General features: G+C 39.0%; 1 protein-coding gene across 5 annotated transcripts in view; it reads left to right on the forward strand.

Moving 5' to 3' along the window:
• Nucleotides 1-25,073, forward strand: part of AGFG1 (ArfGAP with FG repeats 1) — a 60,404-nt gene that overhangs the window by 3,904 nt on the left and 31,427 nt on the right. For all 5 annotated transcript variants that reach the window (XM_036253615.1, XM_036253616.1, XM_036253612.1 and 2 more), the window contains exon 2: nucleotides 8,766-8,859. In XM_036253615.1, the coding sequence (XP_036109508.1) occupies nucleotides 8,766-8,859 (94 nt within the window). The remainder of the gene's footprint in view (nucleotides 1-8,765; nucleotides 8,860-25,073) is intronic.

Below are 25,073 nucleotides of genomic sequence, written 5' to 3' on the forward strand. Positions count from 1 at the left end.
CAAGACTAAGCAGTGGATATACATAAAGGGAGTGGGCAAAAGTAGGTTTACAGTCTGTATGGAACATAATACAGTGATACCTCGGTTCTCGAACATAATTCGTTCCAGGAGGACGGTCGAGAACCAAATTGTTCGAGAACCGAAGCAATGAAACCAATAGGAAATAATGGAAACTGGATTAATTCGTTCCAAGCCCCAGAAAATGCCTATTTACTGGCCTAATTTGTATATAATATGTAGAAAAACATAAGTCTCAACAAGAAATAAAAGTGTACAGTATGTCTAAGGGTTAAATTCAGTGTAAAGCGTGACTCTCTCCACAAAGCGTGACTCTCTCTCTGCACTCACACTGATGACGCAAGCAAGGCGCGCTGGGCCGAATGAACGCCATTCGGCTCAACTCGGCTCATCTCGGAAGTTCGAGTTCCAAATATTTGTTCGGATTCCAAGACAAAAGTTTCTCGAATCTCCTGGTCGAATACCGATTTGGTCGAAAGTCAAGGCGTTCGAGAACCGAGGTATCACTGTACAACAATTAATAAATGATAATAGAGGAATAAACTCTGTGTTTCTTGTACTCACAGCTTTAAACGTCCGTTTGCCCACCCCCCGAATATTAAATAAGGTGTGCCAGCTGCCATATAGAAACTTTGAGGTGCCTAGAAAATGCCGATACACAATATATGGTGTCTACTACCAGAACTCTAAACTTCAGGATAGCCATATTATCTTTTTTTTTTAATTCTCACCCGAGGATATTTTTCCATTCATCTTCAGATAGAATGGGGGCAGGAAGGAGAAACATCAATGTGAGAGAGACACATCTGTTGGTTGTCTCCTGCCAACCTTGACCAGGACCAGGGATTTGACCGGAATTGAACCCGTGACCCTGTGGTCCAGAGGCCAGTGCTCTAAACATTGCGCCAAACTGGCCAGGGCCATGGTATCTTTTATCATTCGTTTAACAATATCTTTGTTTAAATAAATTATGTCTTACTATTACTAGACTCATAGCTAATCTTTTTTTTCAGAGGTCTGTCCTGTATGCTTGTGTGATGTTTGTTCAGAGTCCATAACTGAATTCAGATTGTGAAATTTTAAAATATTTAGATGCAGTTAAACTGTTCTTTTTTTTTTAATCCTCACCCGAGGACATTTTTTCCATTTTTTGTTCAGATAGAATGTGGGAGGGAGGGAGAGAGAAACATCGACGCGAAAGGGACACGTGGAGTGGCTGCCACCCACACGACCAGGGCCGGGGACAAACTGCAACCGAGGTACGTGCCCCTAGCGGGAACCAAACCCGGGTCTCTCAGGACCGCAGGCCGACGCTCTAACCACTGAGCCAAACCGGCCAGGGCTAAACTGTTCTTTATTGGGGCAGAATGGGGTGATGTAACACATTGATTTGTCACTTTCAGGTTCTACCAACAGAAATACTTAAAATTATGAATGGACACTCTATTACAGACAACAGTAAAAGATTGCCTTCCTGTTAGAGACTAATTTTAGAATAACTTGTTTGTTTTGTGTAGACTAATATTAGTATAATCAGTGAATAAGAATTATTCTATCCTTTTTTTTTTTTTTTTTTATTGAGTAAGAGAAATATAAGCATTGATGGGCTGCCTCCCGCACCCCCTGCACTGGGCATTGAGCCCGCAACCAACCCGGGCATGTGCCCTGACAGGGGAATCTAACTGGGACCTCTCAGTCCATGGGGCAGTGCTCAGTCCGCTGAGCCACACAGGCCAGGCAGAATTGTTCTATCCTTCAAAAATGATTTATACATTTTTCAGAGAGGGTTTAGATAAAATAAAAAATAACATTTGATAAATACGTTGTTTCTCTTAATTGCAGCTGTTTTCTGTGGACAGTGTATTTAATCTTGGAATTTCACAGGTGGATAAATGTAGCTGGATAGTAACTTATACTTTATTAATTTTGTGTGCATTTTGACTTGTGAATCTTGCAAGAATTATTAACTTTTTAAAAATAAAGCTGAACAGATGAAAAGAGGCATTTAGTTTGTTTTTATACAGTTATTAGCATTAGAGTGGATTGCAATCAAATACCCTTTAGGAGTTCTGCCTATAGTATTTAGAACCTCATGAGGTCTCAGTGGGCAGTTCATTATATCCTTAATTTCATTTCCATTTTTTTTAATACTCTAACATGGCTACATTCAGGGAGATGTTTTGACAATGTAGTATAAGTTCAATTTACTGTAAGTGGGAAAACTGATACATTTTCAATTCCTAAATTTTGCAGGCTCTTTGATGGGAGAAGTATGAATATCAGTGCAACTAATAATATAAGATATGAAAATTATTTCTCATTTTTTCAAATCTTTATCTTTATGATTTATTATCAAAATGCAATAAATTTTGGTGGCTCTAACTTGGAACACTAACTCAGAACAGTTGTGTACAGTAGTTAGGTACTTCTACAAGAAGAGTGTTAGTGTCTAGTAAAGAAACTTGATGTTTTAGAAATGTGAAAAACCACTCAGGCATGCAAGGGGCTTTTATCTGTTGACTGCTGTACAAGGAGGAAGGTAAGGACTTGGCCCGCAACCTGGGCATGTGCCCTGACTGGGAACCAAGCCTGTGACCTCTTGGTGCGTGGAACCACACTCAACTAACTGAGCCATACAGGCTGGACTGCTGATTTTTAGAGAGAATGGAAGGAGGGAGGGAAAGGAAAGGAGAGGGAAAAGGAAAGGAAGAGAGAGAGAGAGAGAGAGAGAGAGAAAGACATCAGTGTGAGAGAAATATTTATCAGTTGCCTCTTAACATGCGCCCCAATCAGGGATCGAACCTGCAACCCAGGTACGTGCCCTTGACTGGAATTGAACTCGAGACCCTTTGGTTCACCAGCCGACTCTAACCACAGTGCCACATGGGTCAGTGCTACCCCCCCGCCCCCTTGGAATTTTTAAGGCATTGCTTAGTTGTCTTCAGACCTTCAGTATTGCTATTGAGAAGTCTAGTGTTATTCTTATTACTGATTCTTTGTATTCATTTTCCTCTTTGGGAGTGTATACACAATTCTTTTTTATCCCTGCTGAACTTTTTATTGAAGTATTTTGGTATAGGTCTTTCATTCAATGTTTAGGCATTTTTGGGGACTCATTGGTTTGGAAACTCATGTTTCTTTTAGTTCAGAGATGTTTCGTCAATCTTCTTATTGAGCAAAAGCCTGGCTACCTCTCCTGTAGGATCCAAGTTTGGGGAGGGGACTGGGGCATAACATTTATCATTCAGTAATGGAGTTTCGTATACGCCACCAGTTTTTAGCATGGCACATAATCCTCAGATCTGCCTGAATCCAGAGTCTATTTGGTATAATCTCTCCAGATTAAATTTTCCTTCAGACTACTCTGCCTAAGGCCTGGTAGGATAGTCGTGTGGCTGTAGGGAAACTGGAGGTGTATTTTTGACCCTCTGTGAATTCCCCCAATCTAGCCGGATTCCTTTGGTAATCTTCCAAGGGTTCTGTGGTGGTAACCAGCTTTGGCTGGCTGCTCCCACCTCTGCAGGAGCTTCCATTTTGGCTTTACTGCTGTATATTCACATTTTTCTTCCAAATTCTGTTATTAGAGAACCATAGTGTGCTTTTGGGCTCCTCCCTGTTCTCTGTCCCTTTGTCTCTTTCTGGGTTAATGCCTTTGCTGTCATTTCAGTGGGGTTTGGGGAGAGAGTGAAGACGTTCTTGGTTTTGTCTACTTTTCACTGGAATGTCTTAAAGTTGTTACTTGAGTATTATTTTCTAGATGTTTGCTGTGTTACAAGGAAGTTATAGTGTATAATATTTGTGATTTTTCAGAAAAAGAAAAAAATGTGTTTTATATGGTGTGCGTGTGGATGTATGTCTATTTTCAGTGTTTTAAAGTTGGGTTCTGAATAACATTAAATAACTAGTATTGGAACAGATCTAAATCTCAAGTTAACTTTATTACTTTATGCCAACAATAGCAACCCCATAAATTTCTGCATCCTATTGTAGTATTTTACCAGCTACTCACCCAGCAGGGGAAAGACAATACTAACTAAGCTTTCTTACTTATTCATATAGAACTCATTGTTATTTGAGTTGAACAAATGGCTATTAGCAAGATTGAGGCATAGTTAAGAGCAGCATACTGGTGGACATATGGAATGAGTCACACCATCTGGTTGCAGTCATATCTGGGTGGTGGTCGTTAAAACTCAAACTCGTGGGGATCGGCATATGACTTAATTATTACTGCAGAATCATTGGACTCCACCCGTAGGTGACTTTGGAACTTCTTGAAACCAATTATGTGGCGAACATATTTTCAAAATACCAATATTGCTGTTATTAAATGAGTCATTATTTAATTTTTTTAAATTTTGCACTAAACTGGAGACTTACAGTGTGTTTTTTAGGATCTGGAATGGGTGGTACTTCACCACCCATTGGCGCTGTAAAAATGATGTAGTATACTTGCTCAACACTTTTATTCAATCGTTGTGACTAATGTTATTACAGTAATGTATTTTACAAGCTCTGAATTCACATGATAGCTAGACTAGGCTTAGCAAGAAAGGCAAGTGGCACCAGCTTCTAGCACGACACCTTAAACATAATTAGATAAATAAAAATTCAGTTTTCATCAGTTAAGGATTTTATTTAAATGATCATATCTGGTAGGTGGAAATGTTCTGTTAATGAGAAAAATAGGATTTTAATTACTGTAAAAATTGTGGTCACTATAGATAGTAATATAGAATCAGGACTATAGTGTTTTATTTCTTAAGTTACCATGCATTAAAATTAACTTTTTTTGTGTACAGTTCTTTGAGTATTAACATACATATGTTCATGTAATTACCACCACAGTCAGAACATGGCAAAGTTCCATCACCCCTCAAAACTCTTCTTAAATTTTGCCTTTCCTTAATCCCTGGCAGTTACTGATCTGTTCTCCAACACTGTAGTTTTTCTTGTTGATAATGGCATGTTGCCTGGCCGGTGCGGCTCAGTGGATTGAGTGTCGTCCCATGGATTGAGAGGTCCCAGTTCAATTCCTGGTCAGGACACATGCCCGGATTGCAGGCTCGATCCTCAGTAGGTGTTGTGCAGGAGGCAGTTTTTATATCTCTCACTTCCTTCCTCTCTCTCTAAAAAAATCAATAAGAACATGTTTAAGCAAAAGGAAAATGTTACGTAAATGGACTCATACAGTATATAACCTTTTCCGTTTGTCTTCTTCACTAAGCGTAATACCTTTCTTTTTTTTTTTTTAATTAAATTATTTTAATGTTGTCCTGCCTGGTGTTTAGAGTGTCGGCCTGCAGACTGAAGGGTCTCGGGTTTGATTTCTGGTCAAAACATATACCTGGGTTACAGGTTTGGTCCTGGCTTCCGTTGGGGGGGCGTGTGGGAGGCAACCAATGTGTCTCTTACATAGATGTTTCTCTCTCTCTCTACCCCTCTCTTCATTCCTTCCACTCTCTAAAAATCAATGGAAAAAATATCCTTGGGTGAGGATTAACAAAAAATTTTTTAATGTTGACATTATTGCAGATGTCTCCCTTATTTCCCCCCTGTGCCCACTGTTACCCACCCCTGCCTCCTCTTCCCTTGGCCTTCACTACACTATTGTCCTTGTCCATGGGGTATGGGTTAACTAATCCCCTTCACCTTCTTTATCCATTCACCACCACCACTGCCCTCCCCTTGGGCAATGGACATTCTGTTCCATGTATCCATGCTCTGGTTCCATTTTGTTTGCCATTGTATTTTAATAGTTCATTAGGTTCCACGTATCAGTGAGACCATATGGTATTTGTCTATCTCTGACTGGCTTATTTCACTTAGCATAATACCCTCCAGGTCCATAGTACCTTTAAATTTAATCCAAGTTAGTCGTTACTATTCCATTGCTTGTGTATTTATCCATTTCCCATTTGAAGGACAGTTGGGTTGTTTTTATTTTCTGATGTGTATGAATAGAGCTGGTACAGATTTTTGGGTGAGTATAGTTTTTTTTTTTTTTAATCCTTACCTGAGGATATGATTTTTAGAGAAAGAGAGAGAGTGGGGAGACATTGATGTGAGAGAGAAATATTGTTTGATTGCCTCCCATATGCAACCCAACCAGGGATCGAATCTGTAACCTATGTATGTCCCCTGACTGAGAACCGAACCCATAACCTTTTGGTGTTTTGGACGATGCTCCAACCATTGAGCCACTCATCCAGGGCAGTAATGAATATCTTCTTTTTTTGTTTTTGATCCTCACTGGAGGTTATTTTTTCATAGATTTTTTTCAGAGGTAGCGGAAGAAGGGGAGGAGGGGGAGAGAGAGAGAAACATCCATGTGAGAGACACACTGATTGGTTGCCTCCTGTACCACCTCGACCAGGGCTGGGGATTGAACCCGCAACCCAGGTTATGTGCCCTTGACCTGAATCAAACCTGTGACCCTTCAGTCTGAGGGCTGACACTTGAACAATTGAGCAGAATTGGCCAGGACCATAAATATCTTCTTTATGCATAGATAGACCCTGTGATATTGTAGGGACTTGAGATATATGAATGAATAAGCTATATACATTGTACCGCTTTCATGAGATTACATCTATATAAATAACTTAAAAAGAATCAAGGGTTTCCTCATCTAATGATACACCCTTGTAATAACGTTTGGCATTTTCTCCTTAGAAGGCAATTCTTTTGCCTTCTCTATTTTTAAAAAGGCTGTTACTATAAGGGAGGTGGAATGGTGAAGGGTTGGCTGGAACAAGGAGAGACCAAGTGGCTAAGGGAGAATGGAGAGAGTAGTGGAATTTGAGAGAACAAGTTCTTAAGTTGATGTGGAGCTGGGTAGGGTGTAAATGCACATCATAAATGAATAAGCTTCCCTGAGAATGGTCTTGTTCTCATGATGAGGATGAGTTGGAGAATAGTGTCATGCTTTAAATGAATAATAATGATTTTCCTAAATTTTTATTTGGAAATTTAAATTATCTTTACAGCTTTTTTTTTTTTTTTTTTTTTTTTTTAAAACACACCGGAGGATATTTTTCCATTTTTTGTACAGATAGAGTGGGAGGGAGAGGGAGAGAGAGGAAGGGAGAGAGAGTGAGAAACATCGACGTGAAGGGACACATCGAGTGGCTGCCACCCGCACAACCAACCAGGGCCGGGGACAAACTGCAACCGAAGTACGTGCCCTTAGCGGGAACCGAACCCGGGCCTCTCCGGACCGCAGGCCGACGCTCTAATCGCTGAGCCAAACTGGCCAGGGCTATCTTTACAGCTTTAATTTGTTATTGCAAATTGTAAAGGTATTGAAAGTAATTCATACTATAGTTGTTTCTTCATAGTTAAAGTTGAAAGTTTTATTTACTAGGATGAATTTGCTGTGTTGTTTCTCAAACAACTGTGCAATTGCCATTTCTTTTGTATGATTTACCAAGAGCTACAAGGAAAATAATTTAATTTAAAATGTAAACAAAATCTACCTTAATACAGAATTTCCACTTTGAAATGTGAAGTAGATAAAGTGAACTTTGTCATAATTCAAAGCATGATCTGAAAAGTGTGCCCTCTACGAAAGTTAGAGGGGAAGGAGCCGGACATGAAGGTTGAGGAGCTTTTGTTACTTCTGAATCCTTCTTATTGTTTTGATTTAAAGTATCATTACACACCATCTTTAATTACTCAGAAATGTTTCCAAAATATTTTTGAAAGACTTGGTTTGTAATTTTACAGCATTCTTATTAAATCTCAGTTAATTAGCATGGATGATTGCAAGATGACTTCTGTAAAAATATTGATCATCTGCTCTAGAACCTGGATTCAAATGACGCCTTTACCCAGAGGACATGACTCCCAACATAATTTTATGAAACTTTGCATAGATTACTTTGTTACTTTAAATAGATTACTTAACCCTTATTCTTTTGGGTGAAGTGGCCACTTTGTGATATTGGGACAAAATGTTAACAGTTCTTACTCTCTCTCAGTGTATTTATAGTCATTGTTTTATGTGCATGATAAAACATTAAGAAACTCAGAGATATAAGTCTTAAGGCTGTCCATACAGAAAAGGCTTCAAGGGAGTAAAGGACCTTGACAATCCTTTAGTTGTGTATCTACCTGTTTCTCGAATCCCTCCTCCAGGGTCCTACTGTTTCCTCTTGGACGCCTCCTGAGGTGATTTAAAACTGTTTCTTATTATCAATCCTTATTTGAATTGATGGAGAGACAGAACTTAATTGTTATCATTAATAACTTTTTTCCTTAGTTTTAATTTTCTAAATTAGCCTCAAACTTAAAGGTAGTAACTATTTGATTAAATATTTGTATAGCTCCATACCTAACACATCATCATATTTTCTTAAAGTATGAAAATATTTAAATAATTATTCTTTACCTTAGAGCTCTTCCATATATATTGTCTTCTCCCTCCATCAAAAACAAACTACACTAAAGCAATAATTGTATTTCCTAGAAGATGTATGTGTTACAGGTACCATATGTTTCTGACTAGGTAGTTACTTGAATTTATCTATAAGTATATTTTCTAATGTTGGTCTAGCCAAACTTACCTTGACATGTCTTTTGTGGGGATTAATTAACAGTTTAAAATAATTTTTAAATACCTTTAGTTTATGAAATAAAAGTACTGTTCCAAGTTTAAATGTGCTAACTGAAAAGGTTTTGCATTGATATATAATTTTTAAAATATAGTATATAATAGTAAATTTGTAAAATATTTTCTCTCTTAGGCGAGGGTTAAATCCACCTCACAGGGTGAAATCTATCTCCATGACAACATTCACACAACAGGAAATTGAATTCCTGCAAAAACATGGAAATGAAGTAAGTGTTTTTACAATTTCAACTTTTTATTGGCAGTCATTTTAATAAGATTTAATAAGTTGTGTAGAGTGGTGAATTTCACTGTCTAAAGTTATTTTTGTATTTTATATTTAGATATTTTAGCATATACTCATTTAATGTATTTAGAATTAATATCTGCTAAGTACTTTGCCTTAAACCTGAGGCGAAACATACATATTTAAAATTCATTTGTGATGACTGTAAAGGGCATTCTTAGAAGGACATTTAGTATTGGAGTAACTGTTAGTCTTTGTTTTAAAAGATTAAAAAAAAATGAACTTTGTGATACTGTTGTGAACTTGTGTTAGGCTGTTGTGTGATCAGCTTTCATTTGAGGTCCTCTCTTTCCTCTTTACTACGTTTTGAACTTCGGGTGTATATGTGATGTGTAATGTTGAGGAGGTGCGTAGAAGGGAGGGGTGGCAGTTCTGAAGACACAGCGCAGTGTCGTGGGAAACCAACAGTGTGAATATTTGGAGAGGAGTGTTGTCCTTCCCCTCTGCTCACTTGGGCTTCCAGGAATTTCATTCTGTTTGTTTACCTTTTTGTTTTTAGTTCCATGTTTTGCATTAGTAAAAGTTGGTGATGTAATATTTTTTTTAAAACTAAAATAAAGAAAGTGGGCATATTTTATAATCTGGAATAAGGATGAGCCAGTCCCCCAATTGATTGATAATGGTCATTATAATTTTATAGGCAACTCTTTTCACTTCCTAGAAAGGAAATAATAGTTTAGTTGTGTTGTTCTGGTTGCATGTTTTTGACACAAGAGACAGAAAAGAAGTGAAGCGTTGAGATTTTAGTAGTTTCAGTCTCCTTCACCTTTGCGTTCTGCCTTTTTTCTTCCTGACATTTTGGTAGTACTACCTTAAACTTGCTTGCTACTTGGGGTGCACCTGTGTTTTTTGGTTCTAAAATAGTGAAGTATAAATTCAAGATTATATGAAATATTTTAAAATATATGAATTTATAGAAGGGACCACTTTGCAGTCTAAATTTTACTGATAAAAAATTATTTTGAGTAATTAAGTTCCAGACTGATAGTGATGCATTCCAGGAAAATCAAAAGCTAGATGAAAGAGGAGAAAGTTTGTATTGACAGTTCAGCATAGAATAATGTATTTACAGATTCAAATACAATTTGGACTATTTGTATAAAGTTTGGAATTAGCCTAGTACTGAAAACTTTAAATTACCTTCTTAGAATGTTGGCCTAGTATGAAAAATTTTGGACCTCAGAATGGAATCAGAAGTTAAGAATATTATTCTGTTTTTATATGTTATTTATTTATTTATTTATTTATTTTAGAGCGAGAGGAAGGGGGGGGGAGAGAAACATCGATGTGAGTGAGATATAGCAATTGACTGCCTCCTGCACACACCCTGCTGGGGATCAAGCCTGCAACCTGGGCATAGAAATTGAACTGGGACCTCTCTCAGTCCATGGGCCAATGCTCACTCAATCCACTGAGCCACACCGGCCAAAGAATATTATTCTGTTTTTAGATTAAAAGCCTAATGACAGTACATAAATTCAGTGACAGAACCCGAAAGGTTACAGTTCATTGAGGAAATAAGTAAAAATATCCAAACCTATCAATTGCTAAGGTTAGGGGGAGACTAAAAAATTGTAGTAACAGCTCTTAAACACTTTTGAAGTGTACAACACAGTATTAGTGACTGTAGGCACAGTGCTACAGATCTCTAGCACTTACTTGTCTTGCACAACTGAACTTTATACCCATTGAGTAGCATCTCCTTCCCTCCCGGCCCCTGGCAACCACTGTTCTACTTCGTGCTTCTGTGAGCTTGACTATTTTAGATCTCAAATAAGTGGAATCATATAATATTTGTCTTTCTGTGATGGGCTTATTTTACTTTGGCAAAAAGTCCTCAAGGTTCATCCACATTTTGCTTATGGCAGAATTTCTGAAGGAACTTTTTTTTTTTTTATCCTCACCCAATTTTTGTACTTACCTTCAGATAGAGCCAGAGGGAGAGATGGAGGAAGAGAGTGAGACACACACATTAAGTGGTTGCCACCTACACGGTCGCAACCGGGGCCGAGGACAAGCTGTAACTGAGGTATGGACCCTTAGTGGGAACCAAACCCCGGACTCTCTGGTCCGCAGGCTGACACTCTAACTGTTGAGCCGAATAGACCAGGGCTGAAGGAACATTTTTTAAGACTGTAATACCAAAATGAATTTAGAATATATGAAAGGAACTGCTTGATTTAGGCAACCCATTATGTCAAAGGGTAGAAACAAAATATAAATATGAGAGATGACTGGAATGGGTTTGTGACTCTTAAATTCTAGGGAGTCATGCACATTGATAAGCCACTTAGAACACTCACCACACCAGTCACTGAGCTTGGTACTGTGGGTGCAGGTACAGATGTGTCACATTGGCATAGCTGACATAGCACTGCAGTCTCGTTGAGAGAGACAGATAGGTAACATACTACAACATGGTGTTAGATCATTAAGATGAGTAAGAGTATCAGAAGAAATATATATATGCTGAAAAGAATATTGGGAAGCTCTCACAAAGAAAGTGATGCATTTGCTGGGTTTTGAGAGTGACTAGGACTTAAGCTGGCAGGAAAGGATATTGAAGGCAGAACAAGTACAGTGCACAAAGAAACAGGGAAACTTGTAGTATTTCTTACTGTTAGAAAATATACCGACCTTTCAAATACTTGTGAAGGAATGCAGGCATACCTTCTTGTGTCCCTGTGGACATCTTAGAACCAAAATATTCGGGTAAGTATATTTGATTCTTTACAATGTTAGCAGAATCTGTGTTCTTAAAAACTTAAGAGATGTGTAGAATGTGAGGATTGAGATTATGAAGTGCAGGGTGCTTGGTACAACTTCATAAAAATACAGGCTTCAAGTGCATGTGCTTTATCATCAGTTTATCTTATTTAAACCTTTAAATCTTAAGTATAACACACATAGAGAAAAGTATACAGATTTTAACTTTTTATTTCAAAATATTTTGACTGTTTATAAAGAACCATACTCAATCACATAAAATTTTGGATTAGAAATGCACCATCATGCATCTTGTATGTGAATGGGTTCATGCCTGAAGATGAGTGCTGAATTTAAAAGATTAGAAGGTATATTGACTTTGGGAGCAGTCTTGGATCTTCAACTGCCCCCACCCTGGGGTGAGTTTTAGTGTTCTGAGGGGCATGTTGGGTTGTCCCTGCTTGGGGTGTTACTGGCTTCAGCAGGTAAATTCCGTGGTTGCTGGATGACTCACCATGTGTTGAACAGAATTAACATACATTCCACATGTTTTTCATGTTCCTCCAGACATTGTTATATGGGAAACGCCTGTTTACAATCATCTGCATGTATAACTTAAATCTGTTTTACATGTTTGCATTACATTTGTAAACAACTTATTGCCAAAGGAAGTCATGCTGTCAAGTCCAGAATTAGAGTGGGAGGGGACTACCAAGATGCCTGGCAAAGGGCACGGACACAAGGAGGCCAGTAATTGAGACCATGAATGCAGTGGCTTAGCACAAATACAATAGTATAACGAACTTCCATCAACATATAGTCCTATCCCTTTTTTATTATTTTGAAGCAAATCCAAGTTCATACAATTTCATCTATAAATTCGTCAACTAATTTATTTCTAAAAACTAAGGGTTTAAAAAATAACCACAATACCATTTTTGTGTACACAAAAGTTAACAGTGCCCTGGACGGTGTGGCTCCTCTGTGCCAGGAGGTCATCAGGTCTATTCCAGGTTAGGGCACATGCCCAGGTTGCCTTCTGGGTCCCCAGTAGGGGGCACGTGGGAGGCAGTCGATCGATGTGTCCCTCTCACGTTGATGTTTTTCTCTCTCTCTCTTTCTCTCCCTCCTACTCTATCTGAAGATAAATAGAAAAGTAGCTTTGGGTGAGGATTTAAAAAAAACAAACAAAACAAAACATATATTTTAGACTTAGGGTCAAGATGGCGGGTAGGTAAACGCGGCATCGCGTCCTCCCACAACCACATCAAAGTTACAACAGAACAACCATCATTCAAAACCGCCTGAAATCAAGCTGAATGAAGTCCTACAACTACGGAATTAAAGCAGCAGCCACATCCAGACTGGTAGGAGGGCAGAGGCACGACAGGCTGGTCCCACACCCACGTGTGGCGAATAAAAATCAGGAGGATACCTCGACTGGGAAGGTCCTCCCTGAGGACTGGGGGGTCCCTGTCCCACACCAGACACCCTGCTCAGGGTTCCAGTGCCAGGAAGAGAATCCCCATCACTTCTGTCTGGAAAAACCAGCGGGAACTGAGGCTCAGGGAGGCTGACGGGGCTGGAGCCCCAGGCAGCTCCTTAAAGCGCCTGTGCATGAACTTAGTGGACTCTCTCCCTCTAAGCTTGGAGGGGAGGTAGTTCGAGGGGCGCCAGAGACATACAGGGAAGAACTGAGCTGTTTGGCACGGGAGCAAGGGCTGGAGAGGGGGCTTTCCCTGGGACAAACTTGATGTCAGAGGCATTTGTTCCTTTGGTGAGCTCTTCCTGGGGGCAGCATACAGAAGCCATATCTGGGACTCCAGCAATCTGGCTTACACTGGTTGCCCCACCCTGGTGACTCCCTGAGGCCCCGCCCCACCACACCCAACTTTCAAGCCCACCCAAGCTGTTGCCAGTTGCTTAACCATAGGATTGGCCTGTCTTGGATCCTGCTTCAGGTTTTCCTAAATTCTTTCAAACAAGCAGCATCTGGTTTCAGATAGCCCCATACCTCTCTTTAAGTAATACACAGAAACAAACACAGGGAGGCAGCCAAAATGAGGAGAAAAAGAAACAGGTCTCAAATGAAAGAACAGAACAAAACCTCAAGAAAAGAACTAAGGAAAATGGAGATAAGCAACCTAACAGATGCTGAGTTCAAAGTACTGCTTATAAGGATGCTCAATGAACTTAGTGAGAACCTCAGTGAACTTAGTGAGGGCCTCAAGAGCATAAAAAAACCAGTCAGAAATGATGGAGACGTTAACTGAAATAAAGAATAATTTACACAGATTCAATAGTAGAGTACGTAAATCCAAGAAGCAAACCATTGATTTGGAATATAAGGAAGAAAAAAACGCCCAATCAGAACAGCAAAAAGAAAAAAGAATCCAAAAAAATGAGGATAGTGTAAGGAGCCTCTGGGACAACTTCAAGCGTGCCAACTTTTGCATCTTGGGGGTGCCAGAAGGAGAAGAGAGAGAACAAGAAATTGAAAACCTGTTTGAAACAATAATGGCAGAAAACTTTCCTAACTTGGTGACGGAAACAGACATACAAGTCCAGGAAGCACAGGGAGTCCCAAACAAGATGAACCCCAAGAGGCCCACACCAAGACATATCATCATCAAAATGCAAAAGGTTCAAGACAGAGAGAGAATCTTAAAAGCAGCAAGAGAAAAGCAGTTACCTACAAGGGAATTCCAATAAGACTGTCAGCTTATTTCTCAAAAGAAACTTTGCAGGCCAGAAGGGAGTGGCAAGAAATATTCAGAGTGATGAAAAGCAAGAACCTGCAACCAAGATTACTCTATCCTGCAAACCTGTCATTTAGAATCGATGGCCATATAAAGAGTTTCCCAGACAAGAAAAAGTTAAAGGAGTTCATCACCACCAAACCGTTATTATATGAAATGATGAAGGGTCTTTTTGAAGAAAAAGATAAAATATATGAACAAACAAAATGGCAATGAATACATATCTATCAACAATGGAATCTACAAACAAAATGAACAGGCAGAACAGAAACATTCTCATACATACAGAGAACATTTTGTTGGTTGCCGGATGGGAGGGGGGTTGGGGGAATAGGTGAAAAAGGTGAAGGGATTAAGAAGTACAAATTCATTGCTAGACTGACAAACCTCAAAGGGAAAGGAGTTGGGGGGTGAGAAGAAATAAACCAAAGAACTTATACGCATAACCAATGGACACAGGCTACAGTGTGGGAAAAGGTGGGAGGGAGGGGCGGGAGTGGGGAAGAGGGGTCAGTGGGGGGAAAATGAGGAACATCTGTAATACATGCAACAATAAAGATTAAAAAAAAAACATTTTAAAAGTTAATAATAATCTGCTTATCTAGCCAATGTTCAAGGTTCCTTTAGTTGCACACATTTTTTTTTCCTTCTCTTGAAAGAGTCTGCTTGAATCATGATGCAAGTAAGACCTACACGTTATGAATGGAAATATGGGTTTTAAAACATTGTACTGCTGATAAAAGATTGGAGACTTGATGGATCACAATCTGACCTGCAAGGGACTGGCTGGGACCAGGCAGGCAACTTCTTGGAACCTGTATCATTTGCTCTGTGGCATAGAGCTAGGTTTGTGTCAGGATGGGGAGGGGCAGTGCTCAGACCAGGTGGCTACTCTGGGTCTGGGTACTCTGTAACCTGGAGGCCCTGCCACCTTTAGTCCCTGGGAAACACCGCCACTCAGGTGACTTCCAGGCCTTGTAGCACATTTGTAAAATAAGTGCCCCATAGTGCACCTCTGAATTTCAGTCCTTCACCTGTGTCTTTTCCATTGTTCTAGCATCTGCTGCTACTCAGGCTCCTGAAAATTGTTGCTGGGTTCTTACTATAGAGCAGGAAGCCTGTTTGGCTGCTAGGACAGCAACTGGCATTCATCTTGGCAACAGAGGGTACCATCTGGTTTTGGGGTTTTTTATGAGCTGGTAAGAAGAAACTGGAAACAGGCTCTGGGCTCATAGATTTTTGAGGTATTGGTGATGACATTCTTGTTCCGTTCCGTGAAATTCAAGCCATCTCGCACAGGCAAGATCAGCTGTGTATAAGAGTAGTCAGAGGCCATGTCCATCCAGCAGGAACGTCTTGAAGATGTAGCTGTGTTTTCTGAGTCTTCTTTCTACTGGACCATGGATACCACCAGTTCCCCTAGGACAAGCTCATACTGGCCTGTAATGCTGGATTCTTATTAAGGGTGGTGCCATGGCTGCTCACAGCCAAGCGAGCAGTCATCTCCTGGGACCAGAACTTGTGCACTGTGTGCCATCTGGTGCAGCATGGTGCCACGGTCTCTGTGCAAGTGAGTAGGTTCTGCTAGGAGTGTGAGTGCTGTGGACCAACAACTGCTCCGTGTCCTCAACCCGCCCCCATCATAGATGCCACTGTGAGATGGTCTCTGTCAGAGGCTGCTCGGGGCCACGGCACAGTAGCCAGATCTGCCTGTCCCTCACCTCCAGCGTGTTGTTATGAAGTATTCAAATATACATAAAAGTTGAAAAATTATGCAGACACAGTAAATGTGCTATATTTAGCAACTATCTATATATCTATGCATTTGTTGTTCTCTTATTTTTTTTTGCATTTCAAAGTTATAAACTTTAGTTCACATTATGCCTGAAATCTTTAATATATCATTAATTACAATTCATTATTTGTTAATTTTTTTTGGTATAAAATACATACGGTGAAGTGTAAACATCTTAAGTGTACCTTTGGAAGAGTTTTGATAAATGCATCTCACTCCCTTCCAGAGGCAACCACTGTTTTGATTTTTATTCATATACATATAAGTAAAGTTAAAAATAATTTTTTTTTTGTATGAAACTTCTTTTGAAAGTTAGGCATGTGGATGCCTGTAGCTTATACTTCTATTTACTACTGAGTACTGTTTTATGAATATGTCAAGAATTTGTTCATTTCTCTTTGTCAGGTATATGTTTAGTGAATATTTTCTCTCAGTCTGTGGCTTTGTCGTTTATTTTTTTATTGGTGTCTTTTGATAAGCAGAAGTTTGTCTTTTTGATAAACTGCATCAAGTTTGTAGTTTTATAATTACTGCTTTCTCTATTCTGTTTTTAAGAAATCTCTGCCTGCTCTCAAATCATGAGAAGAATCTCATCTTATATTTTAGAAGTTCTGAAAGCTATTTTATGTTTACATCCGAGATTCATCTTAAATAAATTTTAGTGTATGTACAATAGAGGTCAAGGTTGATTTTATTTATTTATTTAATTTTTTAGAAAGAGAGAGGAAGGGAGGGAGAGAAACATCCATGTGAGAAACATCATTCAGCTGCCTCCTGCACTCCCCTTACTGGGTGGGGATCAAGCCCATAATCTGGGCACGTGCCCTGACCAGGAATTAAACCAGGACCTCTCAGTCAATGGGATGATGCTCAATCTACTGAGCCACACTGGCTGGGCAAGGTTCATATTTTTAATGAATCTGTCGTTGTCCTAGCTATATTTGTTCACAACACTTATTTCAATGGATGGCTTTGGAGCCTTTGGAAGAAATGAAATGACTTATAAGTATTGGTGTGTTTCTGGGCTCTGTATTCAGTTTCATTTATTCACTGGTCCTTATGCCAGTACTACACTGTGTTGAAGTAAGTCTTGAAGTCAGCCAGTGTAAGTTCCTTCAGTTTCATTTTTTTAAAAGATTCCTTTACATATTCTGGGTCAGGGTTGGCAAACTATGGCCACCCAGCCAAATTTGCATGGCCATTTGAGTGATCTACCATTGTTTGACATGGAGAGCAATTCGGTTGCCCCTTTCTGTCCTTATATTCCCATCCTCTGTTGGCAGCTGCGGTACCAAATGGTGCAGTCTTATTTGGGAGTTGATGACTCAGTCACCTTTGGCCAGCTGCTCAAATGAAGATGACTGTTCTCTCTGGGAGGACAGAAAGGAACATTGGGGCTGAGTGCTACAGGGACAGAGAATGAAATGACCCAGGGTGGTTATTCAGATGATCTGTTTCTTGTGTCAGTTTTGATGAGTTGTATTTTTCAGGGCGTTTGCCTGTTTCATCTCAGTTGTCATATTTATTGATGTATAGTTATTCATAATCCTATTTTATAGTGTATATAAAGTCTCTAATAATTTTGCTGTGTATTTTATTTAGTCTGGATTATTTGCTTTTCTTAGCTTGTTAAGGTGGAACCTAAGGTCACTGTTTGAGAACTTAATCTTCTGATATTATTTTAAAGCAATAAATTTCTTTCTAAGCTCAGCATTAACTGCATTGCACAAATTTTCAGATGTTTTGGAAACCTTAAAATTCATCTCTTCTGAAAATCTTATTTTTACTTAGAAGAACTTTGCTTGTGTATTTCTTTTTCTTTTTTAAAAAATTAACCCGTAAGCCACCCATATATTTGCAAGTGTTCAGAGAAAAACTGAATGTTTCTTCTCCTCCTTACTGATTTACATAGAATATGGTATAGATCAGATTTATGTCATAGGCTTGTTTTGCATTTGGGCCAGTTTCTGTTTCTCAGCAAAAAGGCTGCATTCCCAACCTTACTCAGCTTCCTGGGGTCTTTGGTTACCAGGATAACCAGACTATAGAGTGTCAGTATAGATCAGTCTCTCTCATTGAGCTTTAGATTGACCTAAACAGTGAATGAGTAATGTTCATGCTAGAGGTGGTGGTACACTACTATCTATGCTATCCCGAAAGCATGGCTAATCCACAGACAGTTCTTATTTCATCTCAAGACAAGTAAATAGAACTGTTCTTAATATTCAGTTCTGTAGGAAATAGACCAGCTTGCCCTTTCTACTTTCTTTCTCAGCTCCTTTTTTGATCTAGTTATATTCTGGCCTATATCTAATGAGAATTTGGATCAGTTAATTTATTACTTCTGTATGAGTAAATTGGTAAGCTAAATATTCTAGGTCAACACCTGTACTTCAGTGGAACAAAGGAAAAACAGATACTTTGTATTGTATATATATTTAGGACTGTCAGGAAGTCGCTTTCACTTATGCACAAGATACTGATTCTGTGTCTACCATATCAGCCCCTGAGTATGCAAATAGTGTGCATCAGATAGAGAAGGTTTCTGCCTCATGAAATCTACATTTAGAAATTGTGATATAAAGGGCTTGAAAATAAATAATATGTTGTGATCATTTGTATTTGAAGTTTGGTGTGGGGTATGTTGCCACTTTGTATGGGTTGGTCAGGGAAGACTTTTTGAGGGAGGCCTGTGTGGCTGGAAAGAGTGATGATTTGAGTTTGTAGAGTTAATCAAGGGATAGAATCCTGTGGGGCCCAAATAGGCTTTGATGAAGAATTTAATCCTTATGCTAATGAGGAAACCATTATATGGTGATTTTTGCTTAAATAAATAAAAGCACCAGGATGAAATAAATTGGATTTGATATTTCATAAATCTGGTAATCCTTCACATATTCATTGTTTTCAGTGACTCATAAATTCTAATTCTTGCTAGTACATTTTTATAAAACCAAATTTTTAGATGGAATATACCATACAATTGTGGGATGCAAAAAATAACTTTCACCTTTCTAAATTCTTCTGACTGGGCTAATATTCAAATCAATATGAGAAAAATTAACAGAAGAAAGTGTCTAAAATTTATTATTGATGTACATACGGGGGTGCCATAAGATTGAGACCCAAAACAAATTGGGGCAGTTAAGGTTTATATGGCATTCTGGATTAGGAGAGAAAGAAAAGGGGTCAGGGACCTAGGATTTCAGAGGGAAAGTAGGCAATTCACAGGTAGAGGAGAAAGAGCAAACATATGGTAAACAAATTATTGCTACCCAGAAACCAATGGGACACAGGGAAGTATAAGGACATGCTTTGCTAGATTTCGCCCTGTCTGCCATATTTGAATTTATAGTATGGTGCAAAGGTGATACCCCCCAGGTTTTTCTTTCTGAATTCTTTTGGTAGGTAAGGAGGAGGGTCAAAGGTTCTTTCTGAGTCTTTTGTTTCTTAGTAACCAGCTTAATATCCCAGAAGACAAAACTTTGGTCCCTTTCACATTCTTTAAAAAAAAAAATTCCAGTTACTATATATGAATACTAAAATTGGATGGTGAAGAAGGCTGATAGGAAAAAAAATGAATCGTTTGAAATATGGTGTTGGGGGAGCTGCTCTATGGATACCTTGGACGTCCAGAAAAGACAGACAGGTGGTCCTAGAGTAAATTAGGCCTGAAACGTCGCTGGAGGCAGAACTAAAGGTGTCCCAGTTCACGCAGGCGCAGCATGACAAAGAAGGCAGGGGTCTTTGGAAAAGACAGTAATGCTGGGGAAAATAAAAGGTAGCAGGAAAAGAGGAAGACCAAATATGAGATGGATTGACTCCATAAAAGAAGTCATAGGCATGAGTCCATAGGAGCTGAGCAGCACTGTTGAGGACAGGACACTCTGGACATCACTTATTCATAGGGTCACCAGGGGTTAGAGCCATCTCAAGGGTACATCACACACACCTAAAAAGATGTATATAGGTGCAGGACAATACCTACCTATCAGTTAGTGGTCTAGAGTTATTAGCATAGTCATGCTAATAATGTGGGCTGGAATTTTGGGGGGGAAAATTTAGGGCAAAAATTGTTTCTCTTAGGGCAAAATAATATGTTGATGATAGAATTTTGTATAATTCATAGTAGCTTTCTCGACACCTTTTCATGGTATTTCCTATTTGTTAATATTTATTTCTGTTCCTTTTATTCTCTTCAAAACGTGGATATTAGTTACTTGTTCATGAATTTTTCGATTCTTTAAGTGTCCGATTATTTCTGTATTTCGTAGGCAGTAGTATGAAATGGTGTAATTATATCTTACATGCAAGAGGAGGCAGTAATCCTCCATCTTTCCATGAAGGCGAGAAAGGACAAAGAGAGTATGAAATCTAGTTGGATGTATATAGATTGGCTTAATGAAAAAAGATTTCCTAATTCCAGAGCATCTTTCTGTCCTTCCCATATTTTTACATCTTTCACCTAGAAATTGCAAGCAGTTAATGTCCCATTTATTTGTATCCTTTTTATGAAAATAAAGGTTTGCCTGAATAAATGTAAATATCCATTTCAACAATTTTCTGCTCTATTTTGCTGTTCCTGTGAGGATTTCAAAGCTATATTATCACTACCCTTAGCTATTTTTCTTCTCAAACCTGACACAGCACTCTCTTCTTATCTTTTTAATATGAGTAATTGAGACTTGGTATGGATATTTTCTGTTAATGATGTTCATAATTGCGGTATATATATATATTCAAACCTCGATTCTCCAATGAAACAGTTCTGTTCTCAAGTTGTTCATGGAAAAAAATGTCTTGGCTATGGAACAAAACTTCAGTTTCGACCTGACAACCCTTTCATGCTGATCAGCATGACAAAATGCGCCTCTCAGGCAATAAACAAAGAACAAAATGCTTTTGTTGCTGGCGAAATGGATGATTAGCACTATTTTAAAACATAAAGAGTCCATCAAGAGTGTTAATATTGCTAAGAATGTGAAAGAAACAGTGATCACAGGCAATTCAAGAGGTAGAAAAACTGTTGTTGATTTGGATAAAGGAAAAGCAGTTAGCCAGTCAAGCCTTTCAGAAGTAGTGATATGTGAGAAAGCAAAGGTGCCGCATGCTGAACTCCTGAAAGTCACCCTGGAAAGAGTGCTTGCTGGAAGTGATTAGTTTAAGTCTAGTGTGGGGTAGTTTGATCATGTAAGAAAGAGGTGTTTATCTATAAACAGTACATTAGACATGTACTATATATCAGAAAGGTTAAAATGAAATCATTTGTGGGTCTGGAACAGATGAATTCAATTTACATTATTTTTAATGGGAAAAATGATTTGGTTTTCGAACAGATTGCTTCTTGAACAGCCTTCTGGAATGAGTTAGGTTCGAGAACCGAGGTTCCTCTGTATTTATTATTATGATTTGGGTGCTGTGTTGGGATATCTTTCATCTGCCCTTCTAGCTTGAGTGTACCATGCTCTGGCTCCAGGGCATTTGTTTGGATACGGGAATGGAATTTCTTGCCTCCTGGCTTCTGGTTGGGTCCAATTGGGGTGGGGCTGGGGCTGGGGTTGGGGGTGGGAGGGTGGGCATGGGCTTTGTCAGTATATCAAAGGAAGGAAGGAGGGAGAGGTTAGGATATTTCTTAACTTCTTCCCTGAGGGATAGCCACAACCTGGCTCATCCTTCTATTGAAGGTCACAGCTCCATCAAGTAGCCCTTTTGTGCAAGGTTCTGCTGACCTCTTCCTCTCCTCCCTGTTCACTGCCATGGGCGGTGTTAGACCCTGTTACCCTGGGGTACTAGACTCTCACTTGTGATTTCCTCACAGCCTACTGCTTATGCTTTGTAAACAGTCTCTTTTAAACTTGATCCATATTGAGGGCGCCATCTGTTTCCTATGGCGATCTAAAATATTTTAGATTATGTCAGTGGCTATTACAATTGCAATTCTAAAGTGGATTAGCACTAGTATAAGGAAAAATTATTCTGACAATTTTATGAATTTATTCTCTTAGCTGGTGTGTGACTTTATTTTTTAATTCCTCTATAAGATCTGTTTCTGAGTATAATAACTTGCTTACTGAACAATATGGCACTACCCATTTTTTAAGCACTGTGGGGAATTCAAAATTAATAATGTAAATGAGATACATGCTTGGTAATTATAATATAAGGCAGCTTGTTATGAGTTTTATGTGAGAGAGACAAAGTGTTATAGAAGTTCAAAGGAGAGCGACTGTTCCATCAGGACCACTTTGATTCTATCTGCAACAGGAATAAAGACAGACCCTGCTGTGTTGCCTGTGCTCCTCGTGAGACGTCCACTGCTCAGTCTTGCTTACTTCATTACTCCATAACCCATTGCAAACCACTTAAGAGACCTGGCCCAAAAGTAATAATAACTGATATTATTTAAAATTTACCCTGTTCTGAGTGCAAAACATATTAACTCACTTAATTCTTCCAACATGCCTAAGAAGCGGGTACTATTAATAAGCATAGTTGGAATTCAAACTCAGATCCCTTGTCTAGGCTCAAAACTACCACAATCAGTACATTATTCTTTTACTAGGACTGTTATCCACTCCTCCAAAGAGGTCGTCATAACTAATGCCATCATGCAGGAAGCCTTTTCAGATGATGGCTTCTAGGTATGTTGGGCCTCACTGATGTTTCTAGACCCCCAGCCCCATGCTCCTCAAGTCAGTAGATTTTATCACCTGCTATGTCTTGCTGCAGTCATACCAGTCAGTAAGTATAGATTTAAGCACCTTGCATGTCTTTTTTTCCCACTAGCATAAATCACTTCTGCCAATCCCAGTGTCCACATAATCCACATGATTATCATAATAATAGATAATTTGGTTTCCTGAATTCCTTGACTTCTTATTTCCAGTGTTTTCATCCTATTTTACACTTTATCAGTAACTATATCACCTGTCAGATTTCTGTTCTCTGATCACTACTACTTATCTCTCCCCAGCTTCTTTTCTCTAATTTTTCTGAGTCCAACAGTTTCGGGACAACTGTCAGGACCTCTAGTCTACTGAAGGGAAAGTTCTTTCCTGTTCTATCATTCTCATCATACTTTATTTTTCTTAACCGACCTTCGATGCTGTGGCCTGTTCTAACTATTCCCGTTTAACTCTTGTCATATTTTACTTGATTAAAGCCAACACTCTACTTTGTACCTAAGCAAATGAGACGGGAGGAAAACACACTGTTCTCATGTTCCATTTTCCGTATGCATGACACAGGTCCTAGGTGCCACCTGCAGTTGTAGGGGATCCTCTCTCTTCACCTGCCCTCCCTTTTCAGTTGATGTTTATTATCTTGTTAAAACAAAAAACAAATAAAGAAAGCAAAACAAGCAGAAAATAGAACTTGATACTTGTCTATCAGCAAATCTATAAACCTGAAAGAACAGGTTTATAGTTGTAGAATGGTGGGAGCAGAAGCCTGTTTTTCAAGGACTAAAATGTGAATGGGTCACAGGAACTATAGAGACTGTGACATTATTCCAGATGTGTCCCTGATACACTGTCTCTGTTTGCCCAATAACAGGTATAGGGGCTAAGTAAATTTGAGAAATGCTGAAAGCTGTATATAGTACATGTATGGAAAGGAAGTTTCCATCTGCTGGCCTAGATTTTACTAAAGCATTTGTTTTCAAACTTTGGCCTATTTCATAGTCACCTGGAGGGCTTGCTACCTCCAGAGGTTCTGATTTCATAGGTCTTGGTGGGTCCTGAAAATATGCATTACAAGTTTTTTAGTGGCTCAAATGCTGCCATTCCCGGGAATTGAGGGATTCCATTTTGAAAGCTACTTCACTTAAGGACTTCACTGCCAAGAGGGGCAGGTAAGGTTGGGGATTTTGAGCAACCTAGAAAATAGCCTTTGCGGGGTAACATGGCTAGAAGTGAGAGCTAAGAACAGGAAGGAACTTTGGCAGTGAGACAGCATTTGTAGTGGACCCCAACAGCGAGTTGTAATGATTTTCCCTAGCAGTTTGGCCTGTCCGAGAGCAGGAGCAGAACTACCAGCAGTTAGCACAGAATTTTGAGGGAATCCTATAGGTTGCTCATGTCAAATATCTATGAAGCTGACCACCAAGCACTCCATCTTGCTTTGTGTTAACATGAGGAGTGCCAGGACAGTAACTTTATGATCTGGCTTCAGTCCATCTTAAAATGTGTATGTTTATTATTATATAATATTAATTGTTTTTAGTTTAAAAATTTGTATGTAGTTTTGGAAAATAGAAGTTTTAGAATATAAAGACTAAATGTTTATGGCATTTAGTATACTAAACTAATTCTGTCAGTTACAGTTAATAATTTTTTGGCTTTGGGCAAACAACTACCATGTCTCTTGATTTCTTGTTCGGGAACTTTTAAAATAGAAAAACTAGAAACTTCCAATTTACCCTTTATGAATGTAATTGTAAAGCCACAGAATCTTTTAAAATTACATTTTGGGAGAATTATGAGTAAGTTTTCTGCCTGAGGATAGTCCCACTTGGTTCTTTTTAAATACCTAAATATTTGTTGCAGAAGCTGGGCCCCTACAGGGTTTATAGTATTTCTGGCAGTAAGTTGCGTTACCATTCCTGGATATCTGCACTTTTCTGGCTTTGCCTCTGAAATGCTTTTATAATGAGATTGTGTCTTAGCCTCGGCCTCACGGTGACGTGTCAGCTGTTTCTGCTCTAATGACTTTATAATAGTATCTGTACTGAGCCTGGAGTAGGAGGGAGCCACAAGAAATGTTTTGAAAAATGCTTGGTACATGATAGGAAAGAAAAAGGATGAGTCCTTTCTCCTGTCCTCCCTTACCCACTTCAGTGAGCAGGTAAGACCGAGAAGGGTACTGCTTTTCCTTCTC

This window comes from Molossus molossus, unplaced genomic scaffold, assembly GCF_014108415.1.
Source record: "Molossus molossus isolate mMolMol1 unplaced genomic scaffold, mMolMol1.p scaffold_m16_p_11, whole genome shotgun sequence".
Lineage (NCBI taxonomy): Eukaryota > Metazoa > Chordata > Mammalia > Chiroptera > Molossidae > Molossus > Molossus molossus.